Here is a 26086-nt window from a genome sequence, read left to right as displayed (position 1 = left end):
TGTATTTGGTGCGCATCATTTCAAAGGATGCTATGTGTGGTCCTGGAGCCAGGCAAGGTGGGGAGACGGCAGAAGGGTGTAACACATTATGTTTGATGTTAAAATTGGTAACTGCTCTGTTTTGATCTTGGGTGGTGAGATTTAGAAGTGTCATTTTGACTATTAGTGTTTGCTCTGTTTTAAAGTCTGAGAAGAACATTTCTTCCCCCATTTCTTCTTTATCTCCAGCCTATTTCAGAAGTTGCTCTGATGGCCAAGTGAGGCTGAGCTACCTTCTCCACCTCCTTGCTTTTTCTCTCATCCTAAACAGGCACACAAACCCAGTTCATAAAATAGAGGAAGCATGTGTCTGTCACTGAAAATAGCAGTAAGCACTGAAAAAGTGCTTTTAAGATTGTGTCCAAGTAAATTGCTAGGTGGTATTTAACATGCCAGTGTACTCAGATGGGCATTTCTGTGGGTATGTGTGGGACTTGCATGCCCCTTCCTCCTGAGACGTGCTAGGTGGACAATTCATACATTTTTCTGTATTTTATTTTTTTCCTGTGATTTTTATTTCCTTTTTGAATCCTGACATTTTAAGGTATCCAAAGTAATGTTTCTTCTCATTGTAGCCTGCTTCAGTACCATCCAGCCATAAAAGTGGAAAAGCCTTCTGCTGAAATGGTTAATTTGGCATTTAAAGTGTACTGGAAATGGTGAACCTTGCTGTGGTCTGGAACCTGCTGTGGTAACTCTGCTTCTAGCTTATTTGTGAAATTCTTACTTCCTTGTGTTTGCAGAGATTCATAAGAAAAAAAAAAAAGGCATCAACAACAATACAGTTAAATGTAAAACCAAAAGGCAAGCTCGCAAGCAGAGTGCCAGCAGAAAGGAGAAGATATCTTCCTTTTCTTAAGTGTGGAGCCCTCAAATATATAACCCTCTGCCTAACTTTTGAATGCCTTAAATTGCCTGACAGATAAATGCTGTTTCCAGAGTGTTAGCTCTCCTTCCCCCAAAGGAACACAAGGAAAGATCATCTGAAGCTGCACACAGTGTGATAGGGATGAGAAATGTATCCCAGAGTTGGTCCTGGGCTGGATAGCTGCCAATGGTATTTTTTCATGTGTTCCTGACATGCAGCAAGTGAACAGCCCTGTGCCTGCACCCTGTCCCACCTGTGCTCTGTCATGACAGGATCAGGGCCAGCAGCAAAAATGCTTGCAAATCTCAATGTTGTATTTACTAAATCCATGTTCTGCAGTAGTCTTGCAAAAACTAAATGCACTTTGGAATTTCTTGCTTTTAAAACACCATGAGGAAGGCTGGGAAGTATGGAGGGGAAAAGCAGGGGGGAGGAGGGGATCAGGAATGCCAGAAAATAGTTTGCCTTCTGGATAGGCCAAGATTTGGACCTAAATCTTTGACACTTAATCCCAGACCTTATGATATGTTCATGGGGCATTATATATCTGTTGCCCTAGCCATCATTAACTGTTCCCAGGCTTTTTCAGCAAGGGACAAGAATCCTGTTGCTTTCTACTGTTGCAAAAGTGGTCATTGAGCAACATAATTAATGCATTTTCCCTGCTGCACACCACAGGCACTCAGATCTACAGGCTGTTGTGAGAGCTTTTTCCAGGTGACCCTTCCATTAATCCTAATCACTAAAATGGATTACATGCCAAGGAGTAATTAACCAGCCCTCAGCCTAGGCAATATTACAGCTTCAGCAGGAGGTAGCCAGCCAGCATCCTTCAAAGAGGTGTTTTAGGCTCAGGTAGCTGGTGGACCTTCAAGTAGTTCACATCACAGTTAGGTCATCTGAAAAGTGGCAGTCTTGCAGGTGGGATTGAATATTTAGAAGGTGTAAATACCTCCTAAATCTGTGAACTGGTTGTGCCATTTTTTTCCTGGTCATGGCTGTGTTGCTCTTGGCAGTGGGGAAGGCAGTAGGGAGGATGCAAAGGGAGTCTTTAAGAGTAGCTCAAAGTGGTTTTGATTTATCAGCCAACTCTCTCTATTAATGGCTCAGCATGACATCACTTATTTGGTTCCAGACCTCACGTTTCAGCTGGCAGCACAATGAACTGTCCCTGCAATTCAGTTGGCAGCAATTCGGTCCTTGTAGACAGCCAGAAAGTGAGTAGGAGCTATTTAGGTTCATATCCTGCACTGAGTGCAGAGACATTGGGGTTGTTTCCATGTGAAAAACATGGAAAAGATAGCTAATGCACCCCTTCGCCTCTTCTGCACAGAGACAGCAGCAGGTTTGAGGATTTCTCTACTTTGGTTTCTCTACTTTGACAGTAGAGAAAAATGTCAGTGTTCTCTCCTGGTGCAGAGTCTTGTACCACATCTTATGTCTGTCCACATCTTATTTCGCCATCTTGGATAGAGGGCTTCTCCTGTGGCTGGAGTATTGCTTTCTGTGGCCGTGCTGTCTGAAGAGACACATCAGCATAAACCAGTGTGATTTGATTGGGTCTTCTGGATGCCAGGTGTCATCCAGAGTTTGCACTAAATGGCTTTGGTAATGCACTGCCTACATTAGCATCCTCTTCTCTCTTTAGCCTGTCCTTTCTGGACTTTACTAGCTTCCAGTGGTATGGTGGTGTGGATGCTGAATATTGCTGTGTCAAGTGATACGCCCTTCTCATAGTATGCAGAGGAGGGAGGGCTGACTTGGCTTTAGGAGGCAGTGTCATCTGCATTAGCTGAATCCTTTGCTAATTCGTATCATAAAAGGTGAGTAGGGCTTCTAGTTACTATTTGCTATAATCTGGTTTACCCAGAAAAAGTTCTGAAAGAGAACTGTAGTTCCTTTAAAGCAGTTTTGTATGCTTTATTTGATGCAGTCAAATTTGCAGAGGCTGAAGCTCAAAATTGGATTAATAATTTAGCAACAATGATATTGTTTTCTATTTCCAAATCATGTTTGTGGAGGTGGTGTTCAGTCATGGGATCATCAGGTGAAAAGGCTTGCCCATCCAGAGCCTAATAAATTGATTTTTAGGGAGCATGGCTTCCTTCCATGCGTGGGTTTGGAGTATCCTCACTGTGTTTCTCTGTGAGATAGTTTGCATCACTTTGATGACAAATACAATGCACTAGAGAAAACCATAAAAATCATCTGTATTTATGGCTCTGCAGTGCTGTGCAAGATACAGTTTTCTATCCACTAGTGTTCAATATAACATTATATACTTGTTATTAAGAACCTTGAGAAGTGTCGGGGCAATTATTGGTTGTAGGAGGAAGACATCCACTTGGAGAAGTAGGAAAAAAGCTTTATTCACACTGCTCAATGGAAGAGAAATTAATATATCCTCTTGGGAAATAGATGAGAGTTATCTCTTGAAAATACAATGCTGTTCCTAGGAATAAGCATAAATAACCCCCCTCAGGAAAAATCTATTTAATAGTTCAGTGTTAGGACCCTTTTTGGCTTTTTCTTCCTCATGTCTCATTTCCCTCTGCACTCAGAGAAATTAAACAAAGCAAATGAGCTTTATGGGTGATTCTGTGTTTCTTTGTCTGTAACCTTTCCAGCTCTTTTGTGTATGTTCTTCCTTAACTAATGCTCCCTTCTGTGATATTAATCTTCAGCTACAGACTTCAGTCTAGTGTGAACTTTCCCTGATTTATACAAGCATGTGTATTCACAGAGAGCTTTTGTCGCTGGTGTGTATGCTATATATTAACAAGGGCTTGATTCTTCCATGTCCTCTGAATTTCATACCCAAAGCAGTCTGTGAGTTCTGGTATATCATGTCGTTCCTATTCCTCAGGAAGAGGTTTGGGTAACAAATGGTCCTTGCAGCACAAGGGAGTGAGACACAGACTCTACGGCTGCCTCATGGTGGAACCTGGACTGATAAAAGCTGCTGCTTTGCTTGCAGTGAAGGATAGAAGCAGTTTTGGAAGTATGTGGAAGGCACTCCATGCACTGCTGTCTGAATATAGATGCTTTGAAGTGCTCTTTCAAATAGTATATGGAAAGACGATTCCATTTCATATAATGCTTTCTAACAAATGTATCACTTAGCTGAAATTTGTGAGAAATGGATAAAAAGCACAGGGTGTGAGTGTTTGCATCCATGGTGGGGGGAAAAGCCTGCAGCCTTTTAGCCTGCATAAATGAGAGCAAAAAATACTTGGTGCTGACGATTACCCAGTAGAGCTCCTGGGTTTAGCTCCGGGAATGACCCCAGGGGAAGGGGCTTTTTTCCGTGCAGAAGGCTTCAGGGTGAAATATACGATGTATCGTTTCACATTTTAGTGAAATCTTTGGATGACTCTTTGGTATGTGTTCTTACAGTAAATGCTGCAGTATTCCAAACAAACATACAGCTTCTCAGTGTGACACAGCGAAGCATGCAGATATATAGGAGTTATGAAGTTTCTAGACAGGAAGAAGTGTGAGGTCAAGCAGAGAAAAAGGGTTATAATTGCCATCCCTGTGGCGGTACTGAAAGAGAATTGAATTGCCAGTGTTTAGCATTAGGTACTCATGCTTTAGGCTTCTGCGTAATACCTATTAGCATCTGCAGGCTCTTGACCTGGGTGTGGACATGAAAGCAAGTATTTGCCACGTGAAAATAATTTCAAACATGCCCAGCCTTTTTCCCATCCAAATTCAAAACTCCCTAGTCTGATTTTGTTGGCCTGTGTGCTGGTACTTGGTAAGTTTGGCTTTAATGTTTGGCCCCTTTGGTTTTTCATGTACTTTTCGTTTGAATAGGAGTACTAAAACTTCTGGCTTGCTGAGGAAAACATGCTTCATCGCACCATGTAGCACAAAGCTGCAGACTGTGAGCTGAAAAATTGTTTGTAGCCAATCAGATCATAAGATCTCTCTGCTTTGTTTTCTGAAATTGCATGCCCAGAGAGCAATATCAGATTTTTTTTCCCTTTTACGCAGTCAACAGACTGGCGACATAACACAGAAGCAAAATGGGAATTGCCAGTCTCTATTACCTTCATCAGTTAATGTCAATGTGCTGATTTTTGCTTCTCTCTGATGCCTACAGACAGTAATAAACCACATTTGACCGAGCCAAGTCAACGGGCTGATTTGTAACCATGAAGTAGCATTTCAGATTTTTAAAGAGTAGACATTAGATTAACCTGCAGTAGTGCAGATTGCAGCTGCAACAAATGAACTGAAGCTTTGCTACTTGAAAGTTCAGCATATACTTTATGTATGTAAAACTAATTAAAACTCAGTTTGCTTGTGATTTCAGAAGAAACTTCAAATATGTTTGAGAAATCCCATCCCTCTATATTACAAGGCATTTCCAATCTTGTAATTTTCTCATTTGTCAACTTTGATTTTAAACAAGAGCAAAGCAATCTTTTTCTCTAGCAGTGATCACCTAGCAAGACTCATAACAATAAATAATTATTCTTACCTTGATATTTCAAGTGGATGGTACCCAATATTGTATAAAATATCTCCAAACATCCTCACAGCCCTTTTGGCTTGTCGTCTGTGGAGGAGGGGAAATATTTACCATGTTTGTACAACATGAGCAGCCCCTGTTAGTCTGATCTCCAACCCTCAGGGTATCTATTCCCAGAAATGCTGCTACCCCCTACTCTAAGCTTACTTTTCCAAAGTACAGTGTAGTTCTTGCATATGCACATTTTTTCCCATTCGTGGTGTGGTTCAGAAATCCTCAGCAGCCCTGTGAGCTGATACATCTGTTATAACTGCAGAGGTTCATTCTACAGGGCAGACTCTTCTGGTACATGTTTTCCATACTGGTGTAGATTCAACAATGTTGGATTTTCTAAACAAAAATGAAATGCAATCTGGTAAAAATAAGATTAAAAGAAGAATGCTTTGAGCAACCTGGTCTAGTGGAAGATGTCCCTGCCTATGGCAGGGGGTTCAGAACTAGATGATCTTTAAGGTTCCTTCCAACCAAAACTGTTCTATGATTCTATGATTTTTAAGTGCTTACCACTGCAAGACCAAGCTGGCCTGGTACATCTGCTGAAAAAAGATCTGCTTTGTTGGGCTTTCCCAAGACACAAGCCAAGTCGACTGGCCCTTCTTTGAAGAAAAGTGTAAGTCTGAGCTAGTTCTAGCCTTGTTTTAGAAAGCTAAGCTAGACATGCCAGTGCTTTAGTTTCTGTATATGGGAAGTGTCTTTTTGGACTCTCATGCTGGTCTCGCCTGAGCCTACCAAACACATAACTACAATTTTTCATCTTTCGTGACACCCTTTAGCGGTGTGTCTGTCTTCGCTCTTTTAGGAACAAATTCTATGTAAAGTAAATATGCAGGTCTGCAAGAGGAGGGGAACTAAAATGAAAGGTTTAGTTTACATTAAGCGCTGGTTTCTTGCCTTAGACCTGCCACCTTGATTCTTAGGTGATGACATTAAACAGCTAGCTCCTAGATGATGAATTTGCCTTTTGTCTGTCTCACAGTAATGACTCTATTTTACGTATTTAGTTTCTCTTTCTTCCTGTTTTTCATTCTTTGAACCAAATAACCTCCTAAAGTTCATAGTGCATATATTTTTTTCCAAATTACCAAATCCTTAATATTCTCCAAAACAGCTCCCCTCTTCCCTTCCTCAGGTATCAGCTGCTGTCTGGAATGAAGCATCCATACATGGCCTTCAGGAAACACAGCTCTGTATTTTAGCTGTTTTTTTCAGCCTCATAATCCTTTTACTGGCTGTGAGACTGCCTGATCTGCAGGAAGGAAATGAAGATGGTCCTGTCTGGTTGGCAAAGAATACATTCAGCTCAGCCTTCTTTTTCCTTTGAGTTTTATGCAAACCATTTCTGCTCGTTGCACTCTCTTTTGATTTTCCTGTAGTGATTTCATACCCCCTTGGAGAAAGCAGAGACAGGATCACATTTAGCTGAGAGAAAGGAAGAAAGTATAGCCTAAATCATCTCACTTTCCCAAAGCATCCCCTCTTGGGTCGTTATATCTTTTTAGTCACAGGCAAGGCAGAATGACTGTTTAAATCCAACCTATATGTCTTGCATACTTTCCCTGTTGCTCAGTGAACTGTTGATTTTATTTTTTTTTTTTTTAGAGCTGTTCTTATATACTGCAGAAGAAAACAGCCCAGTCAGATGAAAAGCTCTGGAGATAGCCATGGAGATTTGAGAGCTATGCTCACTTGCAGTGTGAATGGAGAGTGAATGTGAGAAACAGTGCTAGGCAATACAAGAGCATAATCTGTTAAATAAATGGAAGTCATTTATTAGGTATGTTTCCTCTACAAGTTTGTTTTGAAACCTGCATCCTCCAGGCATATGAGTGTCTTTGAGGACTCAGTGGTTTGGTTGGTGCTGACAGTTTTTCATATTCCTGGTTCTCTTCTTGATTGTTCTGGATGGTTTATGACACACTTGACATTTTTTATAAAATTTGTGCTGAGACAGTGATGCTGTTTTCCCCTTTCCCCCTAGCAGAAAAGAAGCTGTAAACTGTCTTTCCTTCACTCATAGAGCTTTTGAGATCTTAAATCAGCTAGGAGTCTTTTCAGTGCAAAGTAGATTAAATAACAGGCTGAAATAACTAAATAACAGACATTCATCCCCCTGTGAGGCTGCAGTATAAAAACTGGAAAGGGAGCAGCTCCCAAGTCCCCTTGCTGCACATTCCTTTCCCTCTTTACAGTGCTGAGAGGTGTTCAGGCTTATAGGAAAAAAACCTCTGCCATCTCGATTTGCTCCAATAGTATATTTCCTTGTGCTGCATTTCCAGTGATAGCCTTTTTCTTGGGTACATGCCTGGCTGCAGTTCTCTCCTCCTACTAAGCTTGCTCTGTGCAGTGAATCAGATGGTTTTGTTTTCAGCAGGTCTTTCTGCCTCAGATCAGTGGAGAGTCTCTAGATCATTTCATTCCTTTCTGTAAAGTGATTGAATACCAGCTGGAGGTGTAGCAAGGATATTCTCACTTGCCAAGATTTGAAACAGCTACATTCAATACCATATTCACTCGTGCTCCTGGCAGAGAAGCTTTATGCGTAAAGCTTGAAGAGAACAGCATTACTGCTATATGTGCCAAAAGGAGTCTGGAGGCTGATGCTGATTTGCCAAAAGAAGTCCCATTGTGGTGCCTGCAAGGATCTCATCTGCTTGATAGGAGCCTACTGCGATGCCAGCACTGTGTGCCCTGGCAGGTGAAAGCATTAACCACCCAATCTCCTCATCTCAAGGATCTTTCTGCAGAGCATGACTTGGGGAAAAACTGGGAATGTATCTGATAAGTAGGATGCGCTGGCAGCCATCTAAAAGGAATTACTCCAGTGTGTTGGTGAACTGGTTTCCCAGTTCAGAAGCCTAAAGTAACTAATGAAAGTTCCTCATTTTGTTTCGAAGGTGGCTGGGAAGCCAGCAGTGCCCGTCTTGCTGCAGAATTATTTTTTAAGTGGAAAAGGGTCTGTTTTCAGAAGAAATTGTTCACTTTTTGCCTTGTGGGGGCAGAGGTAAGAGTACGATTTTGAAGTCCTATTTTATCAGCAACACTGTCAAAAATGCTACTGAGTTTTATTGGCCAATTATTCCAAACTTTTTGTGTCCAGACAAGAAATGAAAACAAAGTGCTGCTGGTTCTGTGTAACGCAGAAACCTGGACTTATTGCAGATGTCAGCTGAAAACACTGATCTACTCAAAACTTTTTCCTGCTTCATCTGTGTCACTCAACTGAGAACTTTGCCTGTTGGCCCAGGCTGTACTCCAAGCTTCCCTTCCAGCTGCCCATAGTTCAATCTCATCTCAGGTACTTACTTACCAGTGAAACATGGAAAATAGGGGAGAGAGGAGTCGTGCTTTGTGAACATGAGATTTGTAGTCATATGCGTAGACTTACATGTTACTTTGGCACATGGAACACTGTGTGAAAACGTGTCACGTTTCCAAAGATATGGACAATGGAAATACCAAGAATACTTATTTTTTCCCCATCAAATGTGCATCTATAATTAGTGACAGTAACGATATAATTGTACAGTCCTCTTAGCTCCTTTTCATAAATAAAGAAGATAGGACTGTAGGATACTTTAAGTCAGAAGGGACCTCAGTAGGTCTCAAGTGCAGCTTCCTGCTCAAGCAAGCTCTGGGGTCAGACCAGCTTACTTGGAGCTTTATCCAGTCTGGACCTAGAAACCTATAGGGATGGAGCCTGTGCAAACATCGTGTGCTTAGGCCAGAGTCCTTCATCTTACATGCCACCAGTGGCCATCAAGCAGGTAGAGAGCTGCAGAGGCAAAGGCATTTGCCCAGGCTGGCTCTGGTCTCTCTGCTTGGCCAAGCAGTCTGGGCTGGAAGGACCAAATAAGTCTTTATCTCTGGATTATTGTAGTCTTCTGTTTTTGTGGATTTGCAACTTCTGTATGAAGTAACTATCTCAATTTTTTAAAAAATGTATTTCTTTTATCATTGTTTTTCAAGCATATGATTATCATTGGTGAAAAGGAAGAGAAGGGAACGATGGTTTTGCTGTTGAAAGGGATCTCAACCTCTGGTTTTGTTGTGGGGTGCTTAATAAGAGATGCAGTGACTGCATGCCCTCGTAGCAGTTACCACACTGCATACCAAGTCTGGTTTTCATTTTAATTAAAAGAATAAATGAAAATTGACTAGTCAGTTGTCAGTTTCACTGTTTTATATGTATATAGCCTCATCTTTTTTTTTTTATTTTTTTTTTTTTGGCTATCGTTCTGAAATCCTTCCAAAACACTTTGAAAAGCTAGGAAATGAAAGCCAGAGCTCTAAAGAGCAAAGGAGGAGGATTGCAACTAGAAAATAAATTTGGATAGCATAATCTAACAGCTGTTTAGGGCAGGTGAACAAAATGTTTCTTTTCTTAATGTATTCAACAGAAAACATGTCAGTGCCTTAAGAGAGATGAAGTTAACGAAGTTTCTTAGAAGGCCTGAGATAAAAAAAAATAAAGCAGGGTTTCTCAGCATTTGAAATATGTTAGTAACAAAAATGTTGTTATGGAAACTCTGAAGATGAGTGTAGTTTCTTGTCTGTTGCTTTGTTTCTTGGAGAACTAAGTCTGTGCAGTTTGGAGACCATCATAAACCAGAGATGCTTGTACTGCTGGGACCAGAGCCAGCTTCCTTCATCCAGCTCCCAGCCCAGCTGCCATGTTTCAGACCTGCCTTCTTGATTCCTCCCTTCTTTATAGCCAGTTTCTTCCTATTTTGAAAGGTGGTGTGCCATTTATCAAAGGGTTTCAAAATACAGCTGGAGCTTGTTCACACTTCCCACCCTAACTCTAGGTTGCCTGGGGGACTGCTGTGGCCCATTTACTAAAGACTGCCTTCACAGCTTGAAGAAACAAGATCTTGTATAGAAATATTCAAGTGTCGGTTAATCCAAAGGTATCTCTGATAGCACCCATACCCGAGGGTGAGCTGGCTTGTGATGTGTTCTCGCACCGTGTGTTCTCTGGTTTGTGTGAGCCGGGTAATAAATTACTCATGGGCTGAATTTATTCAAGTGTAATCTTGTTCCTGTGAACCTTCCATCACAGTAGAGTCCTGTACATTATATCCGTGACTGTACAAATACATTTGTGGGTCATGCTCACAAGAGCGCAAGAGTACCAAAAAGGGGCAGTTTGCACTTGTGGTGTCGCAGTCACAATTCCAGGTTAAGAGCAGCTCAGCAAAAATAGGAATTTGAGACAAACATTCAAACATTGCAGCTTGGCACGGTGGACAACATCCTTCCACAAAATTACTTGCTTAGGGAAAAAGCAATATGTATTTGAGGTTGTTGGGTTTTTTGCCTTTGAAATTGAAATATAGTATTTATTGAGTCAAAACTGAATCAAATTACACAGGCAAACCCAAAGTTCTCCAAAAAGCATTTGGGCTTTTCAATATATTATCTAGAACTCTATTCTTGTTGATTGTTGTTGGTTTTTCTTTTGTTGTGTGTCTTTGTTTTTTTGGGTTTGGGTTTTTTTTTTGTTTCATATATACATGTAAGTTTCAGAAGCAATGAGGTAACTGTTGTATGAGGATGAACTGCCAATACAACCTGTTTGCATATATCCCCCTGGCTGCAGGAGAGTGTGTTCTCTTGAATTTCATCTGGTTTGAGTTCCTCAAAAAAATCAAACTCAAACTAAGCAGTTCCCCAACATATAAATCACAATTGAAAGTTTTCTTGGCACACTCTGCTATCCGCTAGAAATTGAGGAAGTGTGGAATTGGCAGCTACAAACACTCTTAAATTGAAGTTGCTTCTATATGAGTGCCCTAGGTCAGGTAGCTATTGGTTCAGTGGGGGGAAGGTGAAGAATTCTTTGATGTTTAAAGGAGGACTATGTTTTGTTTTTTTTTTTTTATATATGTATGTTTGTGTATGTATAGATATCCTAAATATGCCTCTTTGCACGCATCTCCTCTCTGGGCCCCGCTTTGTGCTGTTTGGCTGTGCCTTGGTGTGTCGCCTTCCAGCTCTGTGGCTGCCCTTAACCGTGAAATCTGGTTAGCCAGGGCTTCTGGTGGTGCTGGTCCACGACTGGAGTAATGGGTCTTGCTGCATCCCATGCCGTGCAGTTGTGGGCTTTGAGAGCAGGGATAAACGGATCTGTGCAAACCAAGACTTAATATTGCTTTCCCATATTATTCCAAACTGAATCGGGTGTTCTTTTCATAATCCTTCAGCTGATCCTTTGGGTAATAGAATTGCTGTACTTATGCAGCAAATGTGATCTATTCTTGCTATTGTTACATGAGTAATTGCACAGTCTGCCGCGTTTAATCCTACTCAGTAGCCTACATATGTCTCCATGTATACCCCAGTCTATCATTTTTTGAGCATCTTCATTGAATCAGGCAGACGTGTTAACTTTTTGTGAGGCTCTCCAGTTGAGGGTGGTGGGGAAACTAGAATCAGTGCAGTGTAGACAAGAAATTCATGCTGATCTTTAAAGGTGCTGTCACAGACAAAAAGTGTCTGGTAATGAGTTATGGCCAAGGGAAGAGGTTTATGTTCTTGCAGAGCACCTGTGTGACTCCATACTTCGTTAGTAGTCTCTGTGCTGACGGTAACAAATCTGTCCCGGACAGACACTTCCTACCTGTGCTAACTGGCTTCTTATTTCTTTTTTATTTTTTTTTTTTAGATGTGTGAATAATCTTCAGGAATATTTTACAGAGGACAAAACTTGATTTGACTTTAATTGCATTCTTTTCATATTCTGTCTGCTTCATAGCTGTCTCCTTGAGTCCTTGTTTTCCTTCTTTGCCAGCTCACGCCCTATTTTAAGAGGTTTCTCTGGCAGCTTTATTCGCTATCTTGCAGATTTTAACATGGTCTTACAGCCTCATCACAACCAAACTCATTATATGGTGCTTGCCGATGCAAGTTTCACAATCCTACGTGCACACCTTTAGGCTGAAAGAAACCTCACATCAGAAGTAATTTATACAGTCACAGAATCATTGAGGTTGGGAGGGAGTTTTGGGGGTCATCTATCCCTACTCCAAACATCTATATTACAGTTGTAAAGATATTGGAAAGAGGATACGTGTATGTGTGTATATATGTATATATTCTTTAATGTTTTATATTGTGTTTGAGGATGTGCATCTCCACTTGGAAGTGTGTTGTGGTTTAACCCTAGCTGGCAACTAAATACTATGCAGCTGCTCACTTGAAGCCCCCCCACCCTTACCCCAGTGGGATGGGAAGAAGAACTGGAAAAAAGGTAAACCCCAGAGGCTCAGACAAGAACAGTTTAATAGGAATAAGAGATATATTATAAGATATAATAATAATATAATAACAATTGTAATGGAAAGGAAGACAGCGAAAAGAAGTAAAACCCAAGAAAGATAAGTGATGCACAATACAATTGCTCACCATCTGCTGACCGATGACCAGCCTGTCCCCCCGAAAAAGGTGGCTTCCTGGCCAACTCCTCCCAGTTTATATGCTGGGCATGACATGCTGTGATATGGAACACCCCTTTGGCTAGTTTGGGTCAAGCGTGCTGTCTTTATTCCCTCCTAGCTTCTTGTGCAACTGGTCACTGGCACAGCATGGGAAACTGGAAAGTCCTTGACTTAGAGTAAGCACACTTCTGTGACAACTAAAACATTGGTGTGTTACCAATATTATTCTCAGACTAAATAAAAAAACCCACAGCACTGTACCAGGTAATGTCAAGAAAATTAACTCTATCCTAGCCAAAACCAGGACAGAGTGGGTCCTCTATGTTCCAGCATTAACAAAAATCCTTAGAACAATAAAAATCATACTAACTACACTCCCCCCCTCCCCAGTTTTATATCCTCCAGACAGAAGTCACTTGGATGGAAGTAAAAGATACCTGCTTAATTTGCTTTGACTGCAGAGTTTACTTGTGAAGGTCACAAGAGAAAGTAGTTGAGAATTAACATCCCTGCACGGGCAGAGTAGTTCTGGGATAATTAATTAGCAAGCCAGACGGTAACAATTTGCTTCTCCTTTCAAGGGGAATGTTAGCAGTGTACTTTGCAAGAGGTTTGTTTCACTTGGGGATGTTAGAGATTTAACCACAACCCATAGAGTCACAACTAAATCTGAAGTGTTAATATCCGTCCAACCCTTTTACTTCTCTGAAGGTGAACGCTTGCTTTGAATTGCTTTGGGAAGATCTTTTGTTTTGTTAGGCAGTCTCCAGCATCACTTTTCTGCCCAACAACCTTGTTTGCTGCTTGCTTTGTGCATGTCCACAGGCTACATTGCGATGTGGTATTGTCCAAGATAGGCTGACTTTTGGGACAGCTTTGGTTGCTTCCCAAGTGTTCATCCGCCAACTGACTCAATATGTCTTTACCTGGTTTATTTTCTGTCTACTTTGTCACACTGTTATGTCTTTAGTTGCTCTGCGTACTTATTCCCTGCTCTACTGGGTATGCCTTGTGCTCTTCATGCTTTGCTTCACTTTCCTGCCTTTCATCTAGGTTTTAGTTCCTACCTTTAAAGCCCAGGGGAAGTTTCTTTATCCCTTTTTTCAAATGCTTTCAGTCCTTCAAGCTCCTCTCTCTCTGCCCCTAGGCTGCTGTTACAGATTTTGGAGATCACTTTCTTTATTTCCACTCCCTATTTTTCAAAATGTTTCTGCAGACATGGTAGAAATTCATATGCAGATCTGCTCTTATCTCCAGTAATCCTTTCTCAAGAGTGAGTCTTGATTTAAGTCCAAGAAGCGTTACTGTTATTCACTGCTTAAGGCTGCTGAGTTTGTACATGTTGATTCACTGTTTCGAGCGCAGTTTCAGAACTACTTCTTTAAAGCAAATGTTAAAAAAATAATCACAGCATGTAATTTTTGAAAAGGCACAACGAAACTCCCCCCATGTTGTTAGCAGGTCTCAAACAGTGAGGTGAGGTGGGGCAACATGGGTTGGTAGATAGTGGTTTTGGACATCTCTTGTGGACAGCTCGGCGTGGATTTCTGCTGATGTCAAAGAGACTAGTGTCCATCCTGTCTGCTTAACTCTCCTGAATAAACTTAGGCACTGGAAATTCCCCCAATGTTATTGGGTCAGGGAGCCCAGCAACTCCATCTTCTCCAGTGCCCTAGAGCAGCTGACAGTGTGCAGTCTTGGGGGAGGCGGTCCCAGTGGTCCACCAAATTTGGAAGGTCTCTGCAAGAGAGTTTTACAGGAGGTGAAATAAGTTCATTCAACTGAAAAGGCTTTACTGGACTGTATGAAGGGACTTGTTATAGTTCCGCTGGTTATGCCAGCAGGTTTGAGAATTTTAAGTCTTCATGTCTTGCATAATTTACCTTCCTCTCGTTAGGCTTATCTAACAAGCAAAAAGCTCTCTTTGGGAGTTTTTGTAGGTATGTTACAGATGGGACTCCTCAGTGTTACTAATCTGAAGACTGAGCAGGTGCTGAATATTTTCAAGCCCTACTTTCAGTTCTCTGTCATTTGCAAAACTTTAGAAGGTCGAGATTTAAACTTCTGATGCAGATGCCAGCTCAAAATGAAATCATTCTGGAAAATGTTGTCAGAAGTCATTTAGTCTTTTCCAGGGAGGTGTTTAAGGAAAATTTATATTTTTCTCCATATTCAAACTATTCAAACCACTGTTGCAACAATTTACAAGGTTGCCATGGTTTAGAACACAACTTGGAAAAATGTGCTTTCTCCCCCTCCCCCTTTTTACAGTTCTCTCAAAATTTACCTAAATTTGTGTAATTCGGGGAATAAAGGTATCAGATTATAGTTTCTGCATGTGCATGGACTGAGAAGCAGCATGGACTCAGGGTGAGGTCTGGCTTGGTGAGGTCAGGGGATGTTGGGGAAGGGATACTGGGATGGGATGAGACATGGACCAAAGGGACTAAGACTGGTCTTTGCAGCTTGCTGGCAAAGCAGTGGAAACTGGGACAGGGAAGGAAGCGGCCTGCTGTTCATGGGAGCTGCTGGGTTAGCTCAGCTGGCAAGGTTTGGTTATAAAAAGCTACTGTTGCTGATGACGAGCTGTAATGGTGCATCACCATTTTGTAACTCGATAACCATTGACCTTGTGGTACTAATGACATCCTGTTAAAGCAGATTACAGGTGGGCATCTCCGGGCTTTTGAAACAGCAGACTGGAAATTCCTCCTATTATATCACCAGAGCAAGCAAGGAGTGTAACAGCGTTGCTTCAGCTTTAACTCCTAGTTTTCTTATTTTTCGTCTTTCCCCCACCTGAAGATTTATTGCTTTCTTTGCATGGCCCATGTTTGTGTGTAATTCATGGAGCTGTCAGTAATGAATTAGGGCATTGTCAGTAAAACCTTGGTAAAAAAAAGTTTTCCAGAAAAGGAGACATTGGATGACAGGGGAAGCCAAAGCAAGTCTCTTTCAAGCTGCCAGCTGCTTTCAGGGAAAACCTGTTTGCATTTTGGATGTGCCATAGGGGAATGCCAGTAAGGCTGATGCCAGCTGGTTGTGAAAAGTTTGGGTTTATTAAAGTTCCCTGTTTTCTGAGCTCAAACTATGATTTGCCAACTTGCTGAATATTTGAAAGCTATAATTAAAGTTGGTGGAGTTGAGCTTTTAGAATACAAAGGGTATGCAATAAGTAGTGTTAAAAGAAGACTCCGTTTTGAGTTTAATTTAATTTTTCTATTGGATGCTCCAAAGAGAGTGCTTCTAATCTAAATGTCCTTGTGCTGTGTGATGGGATAACTCATGCTTCATCTCAGGGGCAATTTTTGAAATACATTCATTATTGTTCAGGAAAATCTACAGATCTATAGTGGTATTTCCTAAAGAAAACTAATTACAAATAATTATTATTCTGTTTTCGGAGCAGGGCTTGAATGACATTCAACAAATAAAGCTGCAGTCCAAGTGTGAAGCAGTGCTGACAAAATACTGAGTAGTCCTTCATGAATTCTGCACTGAATCATGGGAATCCCCCTCCCATCCCTCCTGTCATTTTGGAGCTGCATGATGAGATATACATCCTACGGAAAGTCTGAGCTCACACTGAACCCCGCTTTGCTGTTTTCTGAATTTCTGCAATATTTTTACCTAGCACAGAAGTGTAATGAATAATTAGTGTCCTCAGGGGTGAACCTGCCTTTTTTTTTTTTTTTTTTTTTTTTTTTTTTTTTTTTTTTCAGGTCTAGCATCTGAAAAGGGACAAAAAATGTGAAAAATGATAAAATGATTACTTTTATCCATGTCTCAAAGGTGTTTCTAGGATATACAATTTATACCTAGGCATAGAAATAGAGAAATACAACCTAAAAATGTTACTGCCAAATTCTGATGTTAAGGGCTTTACTGGACAACAGAAGAAAGTGTATGTTACTGAAACCTCATGCTGTATAGAAATGCACTTTGAATTCTCAGATATCCTCTCAGATATTTTTGTATTTTTAAAATTAAGAAACTAAGGGGCAGGTTTGGGCTTGTGAGTCATGGAAGGCTTTGAGGTGAAATAGAGATTGGCTTTCCACCGTGCCTCTAAGCTGGGAGGAGAGAGAGCTGGCAACGTAGCACAAGAATTTTGCCCATTATATAAATTACACACAGGCTGACAAATTCCTCAAGCCAACTTAATCTGTTTTCTTCCGTGCCTGGAAAGAGAAAATGGACATTTAATTATTGGGAGAAAAAATTATCCTACTAATTGAGAGAGTCACATTAGTGCACGTTAGTTTATCATTTGATTTAATTCAGGGACACAGATGTAGTTCTGCCAAAGATGTTATTTAATGTTTAACTGCAGACTTAAGGTGACAAAGCACCGAATGTCCTCATCAAAACAAAAACTGCCTGTGTGCTTTGCTTTTGTTGTTATATGAGATAAAATTGATCCTGCTTTGTTCATACATTGTTCAATCATCTGTAGTTTTCCTGTTCTATGCTTACAATGACCCATATTTAACTTTGCATCTCGAGAAAGGTACAAAGTAACTTGCAAGCGCAATTAGTTTTCAGAGCAAATGCCTATGAGAGCATTTTCCATCTGTAGACTATTTCTCAGGGACTGTTTCCATTGTTCTCAAGGTGTGAACTATGCTCACTGACACCTGTGGTTTTATTTTCACTGCATCACCTGAGCAATGCTGCAGTCTGAGTGGACACTGCAAATGCAGGGCTGGGGAAGGAGATGAGCCAGGATCAATTCAATGTCAGCCTGTTTTAAGAAAGGAAATAATTGATTTACTTTTAATATTGTTAATATTCATCGTTATGAAATGTAATACTCTACAGCCACCACAGTTAGAACATACAGTGGCTTGAGCACAACTCCATGACTAATGCGGGCCATTTTCAGTCGGTGTTTTGAAACAGCAAAAAACAATAACAAATCTTAATCAGACTGGTTCTAATGTCAACTAGCCACTTAGCAATTAAAGTTTTAATTGCTCTGCAATTATATTTGCAGCTAAAATGCAATTAGCACACAGTTTAATTTGCAAAAGCATGGCTCTGGCTGAGTCCCAGGGCTTGGGGATCTGTAGTGGGGACCAGGTCAGCAAAGGAAGCCATTCACTCTTGGATTTCGTAGGAAAAGCTTAATTTCCCAAAGTCTTAGTGCATCTCCCTGAAATCTTGCAAATTGACTCCATTTTCAAGATGTTTTGAGTTACAACCAAAAGCAGTATGTATAAAACCGCAAAACTGGCTATTTCAAAGCTTTTTTGGAGCTGCCATCAGCAGTGGGGTGCAAGATCATCCCGGTGATTTGAGGCTGCTATTTTTATAACACACTCCCTTTTTTCAAAGCAGTGCTTTACTGGTTGCAGTGTGGACTTGTAGCAGCAGGAGAGGAGCTTGCTACAAGGCCTCTGCTCATCGTTTGGAGGAGTTGCATCTGTTGGAGTTGAACAGTGCATTTAATATGACAAATAGTGAAAACAACATTCCATGAACTTATTAGGTGGCAGCAAGAATGGATGAGTTTAGCTGCACCTTCCACAAATAATTTTGTTTCCTCAGCTAATTTACAAGCTACTAAGAAAAGTTGCGAGTTCTGGTTGACAAGTGAAAAAATGGATGGGAAAGAGGACAAAGTTTTTGGCAGTGCGGAAATTTTATGCCTAAGTGAATGACATTTATGTAAAAATCTGTGCAAAGGAATGAGGATAAGGCTTTAGCTCTTATTGTACAGGAGGAGCGCTGGGAAGAAATAAATGAGGATAAAAGAGGAAGGTTGCTGCTCTTTTAATTGAAGGAATGAGGGTAGAAAATTTCCAGCATAAAAATTCCTTTTGCCGAAGGTGGGATGTGATTCAAATAACAGAGCCTGGAGAAAGAACCAAAGAGCCTCCCATATAACTGAGTCTTCTGAGTATCAGCCAGAAATACCTGCTCAAAATATTTTGAGTTATGCATGGTTAAACTGATTTCTGGTAGCTGTTTTTGTTGGGAGCAGGCAGGTGGCTTCTGGAGGTATCATTCTCGTATATATCCTCATGCTGATCACCTTCTCATGTGCATTGTAAGAAAGCCAAATGGACGGCACCCTTTGAGCTAAAGAATTGATTCATAAAACTTGCCTTGCTGAAAGCATGCGTCAAAACTACCAGCGTGATATGGCAAAGGCCCATTTCACTGCTTGCAGGACCATTAATGAAGTGACTCATCAGTCAGATGACATCAGGGCATATTTTGTCTGTGTGGGAATAGAGAAGAATAGGGACTTGAGGGGAATTCAAAGTATAGCCACCAAAATACAGCTGCCAGCCTTTATTCTTGGTAAGTCCTCCATGCTAGTGAAGACACAGAAATTTTCATTTTATTTTATGCTCTGTCTGTATGAAAAATAACTTGCATTGTCCTTCACCAATCTGGAATAGTCTCTTACAACTGACATAAAAATGCAGAGTTTGGATGTAAGGTAAAGCTCCGCAAAATGAGCTTAGCTGTAAATTACATATCAATGTTGAATTAAGTAATGCTTAATATTTTGGCAGAAACACAGCATTTTCCAACTTCTTTTTCGTGCCTTGAGTAAAGCATCACTTGCATAGTTTAGTATTTGTCTGATGGAGTTGTCAAAGGAAGTTGCAAATTTATCTCCATTAATTGATCAAAATTGTATTGCATTTCATTTGGTTTCTTTATCCGGTTGAAACATCAAAGAAAGCAATTTATTTCCTACATGGAAAACTACACTGTGTAGGCTGCCAGCTGGGAAAAGAAAATGGGTAAAATTCCTTCTGTTTATAGCTGTGTTAGACCCTTTATTTCCACAAGAGGTGAATTTGGCTCATGGTCCGGGGAGTTTATTGTTAGGTGTTTCATGTTCCAGATTGCTTAATTACACAACAGGAGAATGGGAGACTTTGTCCAGTGCAATAAATGGTAGCTAACCAGCACATTTATTACTAAAACATACTGAAAGAGAAGCAGCCTACCCATATCTCTTCTTTTCCTGTAGTGTCAAAAATCGAATACCTTTTCCCTTTCAATTCCAGTGTTCCTCAGGCTACTTGTCCTGTTCAATCTTTCTCTTACGTACTTAGAAAAAAAGCCAGATCTATTTTCTCCTGCAGCAGCTGAGTTTGTCTGATGAAGTCTCTGGTGGACCTTTTCATGGCTTGGTAGAAGAATACTTCTGTCTGAGGAGGATCAAGGAGCTGCTCAGCTCTTGCATCAGAAGCATGGCAGAGCTCTGGGAAAAAGAGAGAAGCAGCAGAGTTGGGCTTGGAGCCAGGTGGATTCTTGTGCTCTGATCACTTGTTGAACTGATCAGTTAATTCCTAAAGATCTCTTAGAGACTGTGCTCAGCTGTGTCTAGAGGCTGCAAAGCTTGAGAGCAAGGAGCAGCTCGTCCTTGCAGGGAACCCTGTGAGGACAACCCCATGGCACTCCATTAAAAATCAGGGAAGGCGGTGGGGAAAGGCAGTGTACTTTAACCCAGTAACTTTAACTTGCATTACCTGTGGTGCAGAGGTGGACCAGGCTGTGGTGGGCTTTGTGCCCTGGACTTTGCACAGGGCAGAAGAGGTGTTGTTATGATCTGTTGTTTGCAATACTGATGCATCACCAGTGCCAGGGCGCTGCCTGTTGGTAGTGAGGTCACTTGTGATTAACCAAGACCTGTTTCACAACCTGAGCAAAGAGCTGCCACTCAGTCGCAAGGTGGGAATGTAAAATACAGCTTTGCTAAGGCATTGTTTATGTTCCTATGAGCGAAGTCTTTGTTTGGGGGAGAACACTATGGGTCTAGAGGAGAAGATTTGTTGATGCTTTGCAGGAACAGAGGTTGCTTTCATGTTCAAACTGATTTAGGGAGGCTTTTCTGCAAATTCCATCATCACATTCTTGCATTCCTTCTGATTGTTTCAACAGAATACATTTTATAAGAGCCAGTTCATCTGTATGTAGTAACTTTATATTCAAATTTGAAAAATAAGAAATGGGTGCTGGAATCAAAATAGCACTTCCATAGCAGAACTAAGAAAATGCTTTTAAATGACTGCGTATGAAATTCATATTCATTTGCTTGCAAGAAAGCAAGTTTTTGTTTTGTTTTGACAGACAAGGCCTGTGCATCATGTCATGTCATATATTTCTGGAAGAATCAGATCTTGTAGCACGAAATGTGCCCAGTCTTGTGTCTTTGCTGCAATCTATGCTTCAAACAGCTGTATTAGGAATAAAACTAGTTTGAATGCAAATGTAAAAGGAGCATTTAAATCATTCTTCTTTTTTATAAACAAAGCACTTCTAAATTGCTAAGCGGTTAAGAGTGGTTATTGATAACCGTCTCCAAATTTGAGCAGTTCTCGTATAGAAAATCCTTGCTGAATTCATCAAAACAAATGCTTGTCTTTTTCTGTTTAATATCCAAACCATACACCATCTTGAGTCATGAAAAATATTAACTATAATCTTTTGCTGAATGTCCATGGCTTTTGGGGTTTGCTGTGAAATAGAAACTATATTGAATTTGAGCAATTTGTGCTTGCCCAGGGGTTTCCTGAAGGTTATGGTTTTCTGCTCAACTTTATAGCTGCTGCATGAAACTCCAAGGTGACGGTGGGATAACTACATGCAAACCTAAGTAACTTCTGCCTTTGGAAGTTGATCCTTTCTTCTGTAAGTGAAATTAGTTTGCTTTGGTTTTGTAGAACGTTACCTTATGCATTCTTGCCTGTATCCACAATATCGTGGTAGGAAATCTTCTCCACACTTTCAAAATTAGTATTTTAATTTAATCACTAGTATGCTTCTTGCGTACTAGGATAAATGATTGGTGCAGTAAAAGGGTCATGAAAACTGTAGTAAAAATAATCTGTGCAATATTGTTCTTTCTATCTCAAATCTCAAAGTCCTTCTCCATAATCAGGTAGGAATTTGTCATCAAGGTACAGCAGTGAGAGCTCCATTTTCTACGTGTGAAAAACAGTCTATAAATTGATGTAAGCTGAGCTAATATTTCTGTGTATTACTCCAGTAAGCTCTTTCCAACCTCAAGGTGGTCCCTTCCAGCATTGTCACTCCCTCATGAGGATTTTCATCCCCGCATCCTCTCAACCCTTGGAGGGCATCTGTGAATGATGAATCATTGATTTGTAATCGTGCATGATTGTGAGCAAACAACATAGTTTTTTTTTTTTAGTACATTGGGAAATTCTTCCCCCCCAAAAACTCCACTGAACTGTAAGAATCAGAACCTAGCTTCTTAATTTTAAGTCCTTATAAGAAAATATGTGGGATATGGGAATATATGTAGCTTTCTTACAAAGATGAATGGTCAGCATGGATTGCTTTGGGAAGCCACAGATGACATTTTCAGCAGTGGGACAGATCTCAAAACGTTTTTAAATGATATGATCTATTTGTGCATTACTGCTCAGATCTGGCTGTCTTTTCTCTGGAATTGGTTACAACTCCAGGAGCTGAAAGTGAGGTAAACTCATTCCCTTTGTGGATATTTGTTGTAGAGCTTTGTGCAGCAATATCCCCATTTCAGCTCTGCTGAAACTCCGGTCTATTAAAACAAAAAAATATATTCTTTAATGTCATTTAGGAGTCTCTGAAGTGTATGAGGCACTATTAAAGGTTGATTTTGCTCATTCTTGAGATAAATATCTGGGTTTGTGCTTCATATTAGATTGATACTTTATATGAACAAATGAAGCAAACAGTTATAACAAATAATAATAAATTTACTGTTAAAGGGAAGTTAGCCTATACAATAATGGCATTTGGCTCTATTTGAAGATAACAGTAAATCAGCAACCTCAGATTTTAATTCTCAGAGTTATTTATTAGCCCTGAAGTATTATGTTGTGTATTTAAGTATTAGTGGAATTGCTTTACTGTGTGAATATAGGTGAGTGCATCCTTGGCAGACCTTTAGTAGGTGCTAACTGTGCAGTATCAATGGCTAGTATTAATACTCAATATGACAGATGCCATTATACTTTGTTTGCCTTTACACATTGGCATCCTATGTATTTCGCCCTGCCGTGATGGGAGCTGCAGAGCTGTGCACGCTGTGACTGCCAGCCCGCCATAACTGGTCAACATCTCCCAAAGGAAATGACATTTTCTCCTCCCTATATATAAATATGTGTGTGTACGTGTGTATATGTATTTATCTAAGTAATCAATCATAAATATGTTTGCTACTTTACTAGTGATAATTTTAGAGACTTGGTTTTAATATTGAAATATATACTTGCTTTCTGGTAGCAAGTTCATAGTAGCATTGTATATATAAATACACACACATACTTGCTTAATAGTAATAACTTGTAATAAAGAAACTTAACAAACACACACCCTCCCCCCCCAACCTCTTTGCACTTCTGTATTACAGAATACACAGCTGCAATCTTAATGCTCCCACAGACCAGGTAACCTTTAGGTCATGATATTTATCAAACAGTAACTCTTAGTTTCATAATGATGTGGGATTTCTTTAAATTTAACTTTTAAAACCAGTACTAGATCTCGGGATCTATAGTACCAGACAGTGTGAAAACCCTTTCTCTCCAAAATATGTTATTGCCCTTTTAAGACACCCTTTAAAGTTTGCCCTGCTTTAATACAATACCTTCTTCCATTCACCTCTAAATACCACTACTGTCTTTCTTTATTCTGCTGTGGAAATATTTGAAGTTTTCTGCTCAATTTCAATTACTTTATTATGTGTCTAGTAACGATATGACATCTAAACTTGTTTCAGACTCCTCAAAGTTTGCTTTTTCTCATTGGTGTGTTATTGTGGTAGGGTAGCACAGGTAGGCTGGAGTCATTCTTGCTTCGAGGGGTATCATGGGTGTACTGATGTGGATTTACGCACAGATATGTAGGGCTGGCAGGACTGTATTTTAGAGTATATATTATGTCAGGGAAGTTTCTTTTTGCCATAGTGGTCTTGCTTAGAGCTGAGTACCTCTGGATCCCATCTGCAGGAGGATAGGGTGGTATAATCTCTAATCAAATTAATTAGACTTATCAATGCAGGCATTCGAGGCCTGATTTGGTATCTAACACACAAATGCAGATAGCTGTAAGCTGGATAAGAGCCAGTAAATGCCGACCTCCACTCTTGCCTCATATAGACCCACAGAGTGCAAGTCAGTGATGCAGTGGGGGCTGGTGTAGCAGGATCCATTGACAATCTGCTTCGTAATTTGGGGTGAGAGGAGGCTTTTTAGTGATTAATAACATTTGGAATTCTCACTTTCTGTCTTGCACTTTTTTTGCAGCCTAAATGGTGGTTGTAGGTGTGATAATCCCATGTTGCCTGCTGCTGCTTGTGGCATTACCCGTGTGTGCACAAGGCAGTGAGGCCGTCTTCACTTTCTTCCCTTCTCCTGGCTCTTGTTCCTCAGATGTCCTTTGAAACCCCCAGACTGCCCCTGAGCTGCTTTCGTTCCATTCAACCTTTGCTTTTAAATCCCCCTCACATATCTCCTCTTGGCATGAGATTGATAAAGCAGATAAAACAGACTTGCTCTCATACGATGAAATGTTCAAAAGGAAACATATGGTGAGATGGGAATTAAATAATGGCCACAGGTCAAAGTAATCTTCCTTTTGATTATAGCTGTGTTATTCATGGAGGAGTGTTCTCAGGGATTAATTTTTCAGTGAAAATGAGCAAAATTACTCAGTGGTTTTCATGTGTGGTGTTAAAGACCTAAATCTTTTCCTTTTCTAAAACAAAAATTGGAGAAAATTTCACCTGAAACTGTAATAAGTGAAACAAAGTTCACATAGAGTTTAGTTTACTAGTAAGTATTTCCTGACTGTACTCCATTAAAAAAAAACCCCTCAGGTGTTGAAAGCTTACATATGCAGTGGTTGGTTTTAACCTTTTCTAAGTTTTTGCTCTCCTTCATAATATGTTTAATTGGTTTTCTAGTTGTAGGGCTCTTTTGGTTTTATTCACAATATAATAGAATAAATTTTTAAAGCTAAAGTCTGAAATAACTTACTTTCCCTTCTAAAATCATCTTTTTATTTTTTTTTTTCTTCCTCACAGATGGGAAGGTTGAAGTGACAAAAGAAGGTGTAAAGCTGTGCACCATGGGACCTGGCAAAGTATTTGGAGAGTTAGCCATCCTCTACAATTGTACGCGAACAGCAACTGTCAAAAGTAAGATCATTTTTGGTTTTTGATGTTGAATGACTTGTTATTTAATTGGGAAGTAGGGTTCTTCTCATCTCTTCTTTGGAGTTGCAGCTTCTGTTAGATGTTCCACTTTCTTAATGAATTGCGCTCTGTAGGGATTATAGTATTGAATTTAGCCATTGTGAATGGGAAGAAGCATATCTGACCCCAGTAGTGTACGTCTTCAAAAGAAACTTAGTAAGTTACGCTTATGTATTTTTTTCAGGACAAGTCATTGTTTTCTCCCTAAACTGACTAAAAAAAATCCAGGAAAAAAACCTGGGCAGCAGTGATCCCCTGCTCTAAGTCTTCACTGCTTCTCCTGTAATCTGGCTTCTTTTATGGATATTCTGGGTAAAGGCCTGGACTGTACACTAAGTGGAGGAAAAAAAAAATCACATTACTGTATACAACATAACTATGTTTTCATTTAAATTCAGATCAGTAGTTGAGATTTGGAAGACAAGTGGTACCAAAATACTGATGCATGTGAATCCCTGTTCAGAAGAAAGCCTTTTAGAAATATCTAGTTTTGCTTCAAAAAGAGAGAGAAAGAAAGAGAACAAATAGGCAGAAATGACAAAACGGAGTGTGTTGGTTTTTTTTTGTGAAGAACACACTGTTCTCCATAATTCTGAAGAACTTGACTGATGTACTCTGTTTTCACCTGCACAAACCTTGCTTGTTGACAAGTACTGTTTCTTGCAGATTAGTCCTTGGCTACAATATAGTCAGTTCATCAGTAGCACAGTTTGTACTTTGGAGTAATCCAAATGATTAGCAAATGCTTTGGGGTAATCTAAATGATGCAGTAAATGTGCATATTGCACAATTCATGCCTAGTTTGATGGGGACAGCCCCAGATCCAGAGACCTCCAGGCTACTTTAGACAGTGTGTGGGGCTGCTTTTCTATGAGATGCTTTTTCTCTTTCCCCCTAGTCCATCAAGGAACCAATGTAAACATAGGTGCAAATGGGAAGTGGGTGTTGTTCCACCCTCTCCTTCCCATACC

The 26086-nt window shown here is 40.2% G+C and overlaps 1 protein-coding gene across 2 annotated transcripts in view; it reads left to right on the top strand.

Moving 5' to 3' along the window:
* The window catches only part of PRKG1 (protein kinase cGMP-dependent 1), a 481254-nt gene that overhangs the window by 168151 nt on the left and 287017 nt on the right, over nt 1–26086 (top strand). For both annotated transcript variants that reach the window (XM_030487822.1, XM_030487821.2), the window contains exon 3: nt 24945–25058. In XM_030487822.1, the coding sequence (XP_030343682.1) occupies nt 24945–25058 (114 nt within the window). The remainder of the gene's footprint in view (nt 1–24944; nt 25059–26086) is intronic.

This window comes from Strigops habroptila, chromosome 5, assembly GCF_004027225.2.
Source record: "Strigops habroptila isolate Jane chromosome 5, bStrHab1.2.pri, whole genome shotgun sequence".
In the NCBI taxonomy this organism is placed as follows: Eukaryota; Metazoa; Chordata; class Aves; order Psittaciformes; family Psittacidae; genus Strigops; species Strigops habroptila.
Note: the sequence above shows the minus strand (reverse complement) of the source record. Positions and strands in the feature narration are given on the sequence as shown.